The 12,345-nt window shown below is 38.7% G+C and overlaps 1 protein-coding gene across 4 annotated transcripts in view; it reads right to left on the bottom strand.

The window, feature by feature from the left end:
• The window catches only part of rmnd1 (required for meiotic nuclear division 1 homolog), a 91,056-nt gene that overhangs the window by 78,085 nt on the left and 626 nt on the right, over positions 1-12,345 (bottom strand). The window contains exons 1-5 of one of the 4 annotated variants that reach the window (XM_048601264.1): positions 12,218-12,263; positions 10,874-10,985; positions 10,100-10,211; positions 8,143-8,237; positions 6,824-7,252 (exon numbers count right to left, since the gene is read on the bottom strand). In XM_048601264.1, the coding sequence (XP_048457221.1) occupies positions 6,824-7,234 (411 nt within the window). In that variant the 5' untranslated portion in view covers positions 7,235-7,252; positions 8,143-8,237; positions 10,100-10,211; positions 10,874-10,985; positions 12,218-12,263. Of the gene's footprint in view, positions 1-6,823; positions 7,253-8,142; positions 8,238-10,099; positions 10,212-10,873; positions 10,986-12,217; positions 12,328-12,345 lie in introns of those variants that run through there. The other 3 variants (XM_048601261.1, XM_048601265.1, XM_048601263.1) reach the window with 3 other exon arrangements.

The following is a 12,345-nucleotide window of genomic DNA, read 5'->3' as shown; positions in this document are numbered from 1 at the left end:
CGAAAGGCTTAGTGTTAAGTGGTGAGCATTTTTTTCAAAAATTGCTTATCCTACAGTTTAAGATAGAGCAGTCAGAGATGAAGACGTGACCATTAGTTAGAACAAACAAAGCAGGCAGGCAATCAAGAAAGCCCCAAGCTGCATCTCACTCAAGAAACAGTGAGTGACAGTTCCTCTGGACATGCTGCCAGAACCTAGCTGCACAAGGAGAAGCAGAGAGGAAAAGTTACAGTGATGGGAGACTTGATAGCAAGGGGCATAGACAGGCATTTCAGTGGCCACTAGCGTGACTCGAAAATAGTGTGGTCTCCCTGGAGTATGGAGCAAGAATGTTACCGAATGGCCACAGGACATTCTGAAAAGGGAGGGGAAACAGTCAGTGGTTGTGGTTCGAAATGGTGCCAATGGCAATAGGTAGAAGGAGGAAGACATCTTGTAACAAGAATTTAGGGAACTCAACAGCAGATTGAAAAGCCGATCTCAAAGGTTGCAAGCTCTGGTGCCAAGAACTTGTGATTATAGGAGTAGGTAGACAAAGCAGCTGAAGAGCTGGTGCAGGACACAGGACTTTAGATTCCTGTATCACTGGGACTGTTTCTGGGAAAGGTGGGTCCCTGCACAAGTCCAACAAGTTGCACCTGCACTGCAATACGATCAAGATCCTCACGTGGGGCTTTGCTAGTGCTGTTTGTGGGAGTTTAAACTAATTTGACAGTGTAATGGGATATGGGGTATTACTACAATAATGGGTGATGCATAGACAAATGTAGAAGAAAAGCCAAATCAGGATGGTAAACAAGCATTTGTAGTCAAATGAAGACGCAAGGGAGCTTGGCATTTATTTTAACTCAAGGAGCTTCTTGTGAGCAAGGCAGATGAATAGAATGTGCTGATTAACATGTGGTTATAACATTATTGCTGTAACTGAGACATTGTTGAGGGAGGGCAAGGTTGGCAGTTCAATAGTGCGAGGTATAAAATCTTCAGAAGAGACAGGGAGGGATGTAAAAGAGGAGGTGACATCACAATATTGGTCAAGGAGTCAATTCCTGCAATAAACAGGAATGATATTTTCAAAGGCTCCTCAATTAAAACTATATGGGTAGAACTAAAACACAAAAAGGAGGCAATTACATAGTTAGGAAAGTATTATAGATTTCAAAACAGTTGGGGAAAGATAAAAGGGCAGACATGTAGGCAAATTTCAAGAGAAGTTTAAAAATAATAGCAGAGGATTTTAACTTATTGAGACCAAATGAAAAAAGATTAAGAGAAGGTAAAATTCTTAAAATATATCTAGGAGAGCTTTCCAAGCCAGTATGCAGAAAGTCCTACAAGAGACAGGACAGAGCTGGACCTAAGTTTAGGGAACAAAGCAGCAGAAGTATCAAGAGGAGAGCATTTTGGTAATAGTGAGCATAACTCAGTAAAATTTAAGGTAGTTATGGAAAAGGACAAAACTGAACCAGAAACAGAAGTTTTGAATTGAGGAAGGCCAACTCTAATAATTTAAGATAGGATCCGGCCAAAATGAACTGGGAGCAGCTACTTGTCAGAAAATCTACATCTGAGCAGAGGGAGTCTTTCGAACATAAATTAATGAAACTGTAGGGTCAACATGTTCCTGTAAAGGTGAAAAGTGGGACCAAATATTCCAGAGAACCTTGAACATCAAGCAGAGTACAAAATTGGAAAAAGAAAATAAAAGGAAGCCTATATGGTACATACCGAAGGCTCAGAGTCCCAAAAGCCCTAGAGGCGTATAAAAAGTAGAAAAAAAAAGGGCAGCTGAGAGGGGTTTAAAAAACATTGGCAGCTAAATTAAAGGAAAATCCAAAGGCATTTTCTAAGTATTTTGGTGGCAAGACGGTGACCAGAGAAATAGTGGGGCACATTAGACACCTAAGTGGCAAACCGTGACTTCTGTATTCATGAAAGAGATGAACAACGTAGAAATCAGGGAAGAGGACTGCAATATGCTTGAACAAGTCACAATTGAGAGGGATTGGGTAGGAGCAGTTTAAGCAGGCTTATAATTGGATAAGTTTCCATACCCAGCTGAGATGCATCTCAGGCTGCTGTGAGAAGCATGGGAGGAAACTGCAGAGGCCCTGACATTCATGTTCAAAGCCTCTCTGGACTCAGGAAAGGTGCCAGAGGACTGGAAGATAAATTATGTGATATATTATTCAAGATAGGTGATGGGGATAAACAATGGGACTGTGAGTTTAACACTGGTAGTAGGGAAACTGTTGATACAAATACTGAAGGACAGAATTAATCCCCATTTGGAGAGGCAAAGATTAATTAAGAATAATCAGCATGACTTTGTAAGGGAGCGATCATGTCTAACATGTTTAATTGAGTTTTTTTTTAAAGAAGGTGACTAGATGTGTGGATGAAGGTAATGCAGTGTACACTGACTACAGAGATGACGGTATGGTTTTTGATAACGTCTTGCATGGAAGACTGATCAAGGCAATTTGGCAAATTTGATCCAAATTTGGCCTAGTGGCAGGAGGCAGATGGTGATGGTCAAAGATTTTCTTTGTGTGACTGGAAGCCTGTGTTGAACAGTATACCGCAGAATTGGTGCTAGGTCTCTTACTGTTTGTGGTGTACATTATGATCTAAACAAACATTATGACTGAGGGAAGTCCAATCAATAAGTTCACAGTTGAATGAAAATTGGTGGTGTGATAAATAACGAAGATGAATGTCTTTTACTACAGGATGATATAGATGGGCTGGTCAGATGGAAAGAACAATGGCAAATGGAATTTAATCCAGAAAAGTGAGAAAATACATTTTGGGAGGGCTGGCAAGGCAATGGAGTATACGATGAATGGTAGAACCCTAGGTTGTACAGAGGATCAGAGAGACCTTTGTGTGCATGTCCATTGATTGTTGAAGACAACAGGACAGCTGGATAACAAAAACAGAAGTTGCTGGAAAAGCTCAGCAGGTCTGGCAGCATCTGTGAAGAAAAACATCAGAGTTGATGTTTCGGGTATGGTGGCCCTTCCTCAGAACCCAACAACTTCTTTTTTTGTTCCTGATTTACAGCATCTGCAGTTCTTTCAATTTTTATTAGGACAGGTGGACAAGGTGGTTAAGAAGGCACATGGGATACTTGCTGCTAGTCAAGGTAATGAATACAACAGCAGTAGGTTATGCTGGAGCTGTTATCAGACTGTAGTTAGGCTACAGCTGGAACACAGCATGCAGAGGAGATCCACCAGGATGTTGCCTGGGCTGGATTGTTTCAGCTATGAAGAGAGATTAAACAGGCTGGGATTGTTTTCCTTAGAGCAGAGAAGGCTGAGGTGAGACCTGACTGAGGTACAAAATTATGAGGGGCACATATAGGGTAAAAAGGAATCTATTCGCCTTAAGGAGGGATCAGTAACCGGGGGAATAGATTTAAGGTAATGTGTAGGAAGTTTAGAGGGGATTTAAGATTGGATGTTTTCACTCAGAAGGTGGTGAATATCTGGTACTTACTACCAGAAAGGGTGGTCAAGGTGGGAAGCATCACAAGAAGTATTTAGATGAACACATGAAGTACCACATTATATAAAGGTAGCAGCTAGTACTGGAAAATGAGACTTGAGCAGATAGGTGCTTCATGACATTTGCAGACATGTTTGGCCGAAAGGCCTCCTTCTATGCTGTGCAGCTCCATGACTCTAATTGAAGCCCTTTTACAAATTCCACTATTGTGTGTATGTGGTATTGAACTTGGCATAACACTCTAGTTTTAAATGTCCCTGACTAAACCGAATCAAAATTGCTCAAAATATTTTTCTTCTTCAGAAATAACAAATACAAAAGACTCGAGATAAAATTGTTAATTCAAAAACAGTTAAAAATAAACCAACCTTTTCATATTGTTAAGTTTAACTTTAAAATGTTCTTACATGTCCTTGCATACCTTCATTAACATTTTTTAATGGCCTCAGTTCATCAAAATCCAGGGTTTATAATGGATATTTTTGCCAGAGCTATGACACTCTCAACTGAAGGGAATACCAATTACATGTGTGCCTACAATTCTCAATATGCCAGTTTCAGCATATGCAATGTTGGGAAAGCACGCATTGGTACAGTATGCAGTCCAACTGGAAGTGCCTCTTTCCTCAGGTTATAAGCATTGTAGCTTTGATTTGTCAATTTGTTTTAAAACATGAATAGAATATTTATTTCACTTAACTATTTCCAAGGATTTTGTCGTGGTTTGGAGGAGAAAGATAGTGGGAATATGAATGCAGGTTTGTGAGAAAAAAATATAGGAATATAAAAATAAAAGCAGAAAGCTGATCACCTTTTTTTTTTGCTCTGCCCAGTGCATGGGAGACCATCCACATTATCATGATGGAGCTCGCACCGAGTTGAATTCTAGGAGATTTAGTCTAATTGATTAAAACCTAAGTACTCAACTGACATTCATACAAACATATGGGCTAGGAGCAGCAGTGTGTTATTTTAGCCCCTTGGGCCTGCTCTGCAGTTCAAGCTCACAACTGATCGAAGCATAGTTTCAAATCGCTTTCCTAGGTAACCCCATACACCTCAACACTCTCATTAATCAAGAATCCATCTATCCCTGCCTTAAATGAACCTGCCTCACTGCCTTCTGGGGAAGACAATTTCACAGACTTACAAACCTCTGAGGGAAATCTTTCTCATCTGTCTTAGATTGGAAAATACCTTATTTTTTTAACCATGCCCCCTAGTTCCAGTCTCTCCTACAAAGAGGAGCAATTTTGATAAGTGCATGCTTATTCTTTAGTGGTGTACAAATATGTCAATTCAAATAAAGTTCTTTCACGCATTCCATATGTTGGTTAAATCGACCAACTCACTGAAAGTAAGCACTTTCATTGGGACTCAGGAGATTACAGTTCTACACCTATGTGACCACCATTAATAATAAGTCATCATCATTGATAACAATCCAAAGATATGTTTTTTGGAATTCCCGGAGGGTAGGATATTTACACAACATCAAATAACCCTAGAATAAATATAACAAAGTAGTAAAGTATTCTGGTGTAGCATTTCTTACTGGCTGAGCACAGATCTCAAAAGGAAAGGGAAGAGGAGTTTCTTCAATGAATCGTAATATGCTGTACAAGACAGAGGGGGGAATGAGATATGACTGAAAAAATGTTTCCACTGAATCTGTAAAATGATCTTTTTATTTTACACAGTTGAGTACTTAGGTTTTAATCAATTAGACTAAATCTCCTAGAATTCAACTCGGTGCAAGCTCCATCATGATAATGTGGATGATCTCCCATTCATTGGGCAGAGCAAAACAAAAGTGATCAGCTTTCTGCTTTTATTTTTATATTCCTATATTTTTTTCTCACAAACCTGCATTCATATTCCCACTATCTTTCTCCTCCAAACTAAGACAAAATCCTTGGAAATAGTTAAGTGAAATAAATATTCTATATTGACATACAACCCAGTCCTTTTCATCGGATCAAGATTAAGATCTTCTCTACAAACCAGCCTTTAGGCCTTTTCCCCCAGGCAGAAACAGTCATGTACCGCTCCTGTACCAAAATTCAGAACACTAACTGCATGGATTTTTCAAGCATTGATCAATAAGGTACAGTTGGTTTTGTTCAAAAAAATTAGACATTTCCTTTCACCTTTCAAAATAAGGAATCAAAATAATTCATTTAAAGGCAAACTACAGTTTGATTGCTTGGTTTCTTAGAGTAATCTTAGAAACCCGACAGTGTGGAAGCAGGCCATTTGGTCGATCATAACCACAGCAATCATCCAAAAGAGCATCCTACCCAATGGTAGTGTCCCTACCTCTGAGCCAGATCAGTTTTCTAGGCTTTGGGAAATGCATGTTGCTAAAGTAAAATTTGGAGCCTCATTTAAATCAATTTTAAAAATCCTTAGTTGAGCTCTTGTGGTGCAGTGGGAGTGTCCCTACTTCTACACCAGAAAATCTGAGTTTTAAGTTCAAACTGTTCCAGAGATGTGTCACAACATGTCCCATAGGTTGATTTAAAAAGTCAAAAAATGCTTCATTTTGTCTTCTAGATATTTTCTAAACAACCAGCTCAGAGACATGACACATCCTAGAGTAGGTGGGAGTTGAACCCAGGCCACATGGCTCAGAGGTAGGGACACTACCACTCTGCCACAAGACATCTCAATTATTTTGTCTTCTAAGCATTTTAATTGCATAAGTACCCAGATAGGAGGTCCTCAAGTAGCTTTCTGTTGGCATCCAAATGCATCTTTGTTAAACTCAGAAGATGGTGTGTTGCAGCCAGGTTGTACTTCTGTTCAATGACCTATGAATTATAACCATCCTAGCCTCAAGCTCTTGTGAATTGAAATTTACCATCAACTCTCACGGTCAGTTTATTGTTTTCTTTCCCTTTGTGCCCTCAAATTCTGTCATTTTCTTTCTCAGTTCCTGCTTTAATTAAAAAAGCAAAACAACCTGGAAAGTAGATGATCTCTACACTACAGTTATCACAACTGCACGAGTACTCGCCATCTGAACAGCAAATGCTACTAGCCTGCAGTTATTTACCTATCTTCCAAATTGAAGTCCCTCTATTACAGAGAAATGCTCCATCTTGTGGTTCAACCAAGAACTGGTGACCACACCAAACCATTCAGACATCTATTGGCATTGCATCTGATTCCATAAGTCAAACGTATTGATCTTAAGTATGAATAAAAATAGATATTGGGACACAGTATTTTGATTTTGCTGACCTACATGATATAGCAAACCTAAAGAGTAGTCTGTTAACAAGGAAACCTAAAACATTTTGTTTACCTCCACATCTGCAAGAGCTGGCTGGTTGGTCCTCGACGGCTGTTTGGTCCGAGGCCCTTTAAGAGGTCTTTTAGGTGACAGTACTTTCTGTTTGGGAATAATTTTATTGCTGCCTGTCACAGTGGAATAAAACTGTTTCCTTATGTTTGCACACTGTATACAATGTGGAGATTGCCAATGCACCATTTGCACAAAAGCTGTCCCTTTCAGGTTTAGGGAGCTTGGTGTTAGCCCATAGTCTGGTGATCTTCCATCTTGGCCTTTCCATGGGCAGCACACAGCATTTCTTCGAAAATTGTCACAGGGCCTGATCCCAAGCAGCGGAATACTTCCCAGACAGGATCTCAAACAGAAAGTTCTTTTCATCAAATATGGAGACAGTTCCAAGATTCTGAACAATCTGACAGTCATGGCTAGTGGACAATCAATCTAAAGGGAAAAAAATTGATTTTTTTGGAGAATTTATATTCATCACAATGGAACCACTATTACTGTTTCTTATTACTTCTTCTCTCTCATAAACTGTCATCATTCATCTGTATTTGGAAAGTAAAATCCTCCCAAAGTAGGAGATAAACACTTCGTTACTGATGTAAAACAATTAATTGCTCTGTATGCTGAGCAAGCACTTGATGTATCATATTTAAATTAGACCTGAAAGGACTATTAACTATCTGCCTCTCTGTGTCATCATGCCATCATATACCTAGTCATATATGCTAAAAATATCTGGTTTGAATAGTAACCATGTTGTAGGAAATGCAAAGTAAAAGCCTGATCTATTATAAATCAATTCTAAGTGCCACTCGATTGTGCTGACAAAATAAATTAAATACAATGTCACTATGAGATAGCAGGATTTTCACCATTTTCCCATGAAAACTAAAAGCCACCAGCCTTGTTCATTGTGAAGTGTATTTCTGCAGTGTAAACCAGATCAATTCTGAATGTAGCATTATAATCAAGAGAGTGATTGATTGAGCGAATGTGCAATTATATGGCTTAATTAGATACTTTTTTATACAGTAATGAAAATGTGCAACTAAAATCACATGTTCAAAAAAATTAAAATTATGGAACGATGGGGCCATACTAAATTAATGGATCAGTTAAAATATTGGAAAGAAGAGAGAAAGTGGGGACAAAGTGGAATTACAGTATTATCTCTAAGAACTTTACTAGTCTTTCATGTTAAGTAATAGAAGCTAAACTATAGTTAGTTACTCCATCATTCAGATTTTTTTTATCCTATCTTTATTTGAAAGTAGCTAAATATAATATTTTATATGGTATTCCTGAACTAGGTAATCTGTACATACCAGATAAGCACAATCTCAATTTCCAGGACTGGAGCTGTTGTTCTTGACAAGAATGTTGAAAAGAGCATCAGCGCGAACATAGAATTGAGTAGTCACTGTCAAAACGAAAGAAAACACAAAGTTAGACCTAAACTCATAAATACAATAAGATAAATCTAGGCTCCCCATTTTTAATCCACCTCATCGACTGACAGAAGCAGCATCGACTAGTCATGTAAATGATGATACAGTATCCTTTCCTACTGGTTGAAGAAAATGAGAAGCTCCCAGGAAATTTAAAAAGTCTTACTTCAGATAGTCATGTTTTATGAGGTGTTTAGCAATGCAAAAAATAAATTTGTAAAATGAATTATTATAAATGCTGGATTTGTTAATGTATGCTCACAATGTAGTACTGAAATCTTAAGTGCTCAAAATACAAATGTACTATCTCTGATGTTGGTTCTGATAGGAATTGAAGGAGGGACAAAGTTCTTGAGAGAGGAAAAGTGAAAGCTAGTAATGACCAAGTAGCAGAAACAGAGGATAGAGAGGAAGAGGATCAAAAGGAGATCAAAATAATGGGCTTGGCTCTGGAGGAGTATAGAAGTGCACACACAAATGGGTAAAGGGAGAACCTAAATTAAGAGGCATGGAAGATATTAGCAGGAGTGCACTGAGGTTTTTAACAAAGATAACATCAACCCCTGCATTTATGAAAATGCCTTAATATAATAAAGCATCCCAAGATACTTTGCCATTTTTAAAAAATATTCCTGTAATGAGCCACAAGATGATATTAGGTGTAAGGGTCAAAAATGTGGTCAAAAGAGGTAGATTTAATGCGTCCTGAAGGATGAAGAGAGGTAGAGCTGATACGTTTTGGCATTCCTTCCCTGAACCTAAGAACTTTGTAGCTAATCAATTTTGGATCAATTAAAATCAAATGAGCAAGAAACTAAATGGGAATTCCAGCTGTGGTGTCCACCTATTTCTCACCTGCTGAATATCTGACGGGCAGTTTAACAAATTAAAAAAGAGTAGAGTGTATCAAGATAAATGTGGTGAGGTAGACCGATGCTGTCCAGATATACAACGTGCTTCCTGATGGTATTGTTGAGGGAAGTGTGCAGGAATGAAATGGGGGGTATGGAAGAATGAGGAAACAAGGAGAGATCCCAGACACAATAGCACAACAAAAGGCATGTGAAGTGAGGTTTCTTGATGAAGCAAGAAAGTATGATGTAATTATTGTGATTAGTAGTATTGATTTAACTAGGTCTACAAAGTCTGATCATAACTGTTGCTATTGATGTGCATTTTCTATTAACTAAAAAGCTTAACAATTTATATCTGATCTGTTTTTTCAAGTATTTTCAAAGTCTGCTTTTAAAGAAATTGAAGTACACAATGAAAATATGCAACTATTAGATCATAAGGCCTGTCGTTTAAAACCTTGGGCAATGTTATAATTTACCGGAGATTGCAGGTATACTCCACAATGGAAAAGGTCGAACAGCTTGGAGTGATTAGCATTGCTGTATCCAAGAGAGAATTCAAGGTAAAACCCAAAAGTTGTATCAGATATTTTATACAAACTATTCTCCACAAAGTTTTCCATGCTTACTGAAGTGCAGCAAATGCCTGATCAATAAACTAAGTTTGATGTCCCCCAACTACACTGATTCCAATATCCTCACTAGTGGTTAATAATTAGCAAATATTTAAATTAATAAAACACTTCATGCAAACCATACTTGTGAAATGCCACTCGATTTTTGTGTGTTGAATGATTAAAAATAATGTCACAGCGGATTGTTTATTTTGTTGTTCAGCAAGTCATCATGAAGCTATTTTGATATCAAAAGATATGTTGTCTCTGCTCTAATCTTCACTAATCTGTTTTTAAAGACTTTGTAAAAGCTTGTTGCTATTTTTATATTTGAGCTAATTCACTCTATTGCTCTATTTCTCTTACCAATATCTTGTTCATGTTCTCAATCTCAGTTTACTGATCCTTTTGGCAACATGACAAACTAGAGAAGTTGTGATTGCAGGGTTTGGATCACATTTTCAGTATAGTTCTTATCCTTCAAAAAGAAATGTATATTCATTAGAGTTATGGATTACCTTTTAAAATGTTTACTTTTGCCTATCAAATTTATCTTTTAATCTAATTTTCTAACCTATTTTAATCAGTTCACTCTCGTGTCTCTAACTGGCTACTCTTGTTTTGAACTTAACAACATAGAATGTCATGTTAAGTTTAAAAGTGATCATATTATAACCTCTGCCATGGAATCATCTGTTACAAATTAACCCTATCACATGACAGCATCAGACTTTAAAAATAACCTGTTCCCTTAGAGGCATTTTCAGAAGTATTTGAATATCCTTGATCTAACACTTAAGAGGTCAAATAATATGTTCACCTTTACTGTGTTACAGTACAAGCCAGGAAGTTTTACTGCAATTATATAGTGTGTCAGTGAGTGCACACCAGAGATGGTGTGTACACTTTTGATGCCCTTAACTAATTGGCTTAAAGGGCATGAAACAAAGTCCACCAGATTGACATTAATGGGATCAGGACCAATTTTGTGATTAGTTGGAAATAAACAATTGATCTTAGATTAAAATTTTGCAAGACAGTTCCTAACATATTCACATGCCACTGCAAAAAGCCACTCAGCGTTCATGGAATTGACATACCTAAACTTTTGTCAGCAATTGCTACAAAACTTGCACTTACATAGTGTTTTTCACCACCTTAAGACATTCCAAAGGACTTTGCTACCAACATACTTTAAGTGAAAGCACTTTCGTTTGTAGCAACCACGTTGTCATCAAAGATCCACAAATGCCTACGAAGCAGATGACCAGATAACCTGTTATTTTTGTGATGCTTGATGAAGCATAAAGTGTAGCCAGAACACCAGAATTATAACAAGAGAAAGTAGAGAAACTCCAGTCAGGCAGCATTCACAGAGAGAGTGAAACAGAATCAAAACTTCAAATCTGATATTACTTTTGTCAAACTGAAAGGGGTTGGAAAATGGCAATATTTATGCTGCAAAAAGGGGAAACAGGATGAGCAAAGTGTAGAGCTGGATGAACACAGCAGGCCAAGCAGCATCAGAGGATCAGGAAGGCTGACACTTTGGGCCCAGACCCTTCTTCAGATTTTCTGAAGAAGGGTCTGGGCCCGAAGCGTCAGCCTTCCTGCTTGGCCTGCTGTGTTCATGCAGCTCTACACCTTGTTACAACAGGATGAGCAAATGGCACAGATTGACAGGTTGCCCAGACCCAAAGAGATTGTTAATAGTTAAAGCAAGATAGAGGTGTAAAATGGTTGCAAATGAAGGCATAAAGAAAAGTCAACAAGACATGGTGGGGGTGAGAAGGGATGGGTGGTGCAAGAAAAAACAAAGAATAAAGAGGTTATGAAGAGTTATGAAATTTAATATTGAATCCTAAAAGCTCTAAAGTGCTTAGTCAGCAAATGAGATCTCCAACTTGCATTGTGCTTCATTGGAAAAACCATTAGGAGGCCAGGACAGATATGTATGCATGGGAGCAAGATGATCTATTGAAATGACAAGCAACTGGAAGGTTGGGGTCATTCTTATAAAGCGGAAGTGTGTTCCACAAAACAGTAATCTGGTCTGCGTTTGGACTTGCCAACGTTAAGGCGCTGTGAGCAGCAAATACAGTAGACCAGATTGAAATAAGTAAGTAAACCGCTGCTTTTATTACAAAAAGAACATCGTTCTCCGAAAAGCACCAGAGAGAGGCTGGGCAAAGACCTCAGTGATTTTCCAAATAAAAGTCTGGTAATGCAGCACTCTCTACGGCAATGCATACAAGAAGTGGCTCTATGGACTTATGCTGCTGCCTCAGGTTAGAGGAGAAGCACGTGAGTCCGAGGGGAAAGTGACTGGGTGCGCGTGCGCAGTCGGTTGAGGGCGACGGGGAAAGGTTCCGGTGGCTCCAATTGCAATTGATTCTTGGGTCAACAGAAACAATATCACACAGGCTGCCTTCCCACATCATCTCCATCCCCGGTAATCGGCAACACCTTTCTTCGCTCACGCACCTCAACAACTGATCTCTTCCTCGCGGCCCCCAACCGCCATCTTCGGTCTCACCGGGTTCTGAAACCTCCCTCGCTCTTTCCCCGCCCACATCGCGCACGCGCAATGGGCGTCGCCCCATGCTCGCTCC

This window comes from Rhincodon typus, chromosome 9 (assembly GCF_021869965.1).
Source record: "Rhincodon typus isolate 14 chromosome 9, sRhiTyp1.1, whole genome shotgun sequence".
NCBI lineage: Eukaryota > Metazoa > Chordata > Chondrichthyes > Orectolobiformes > Rhincodontidae > Rhincodon > Rhincodon typus.
Note: the sequence above shows the minus strand (reverse complement) of the source record. Positions and strands in the feature narration are given on the sequence as shown.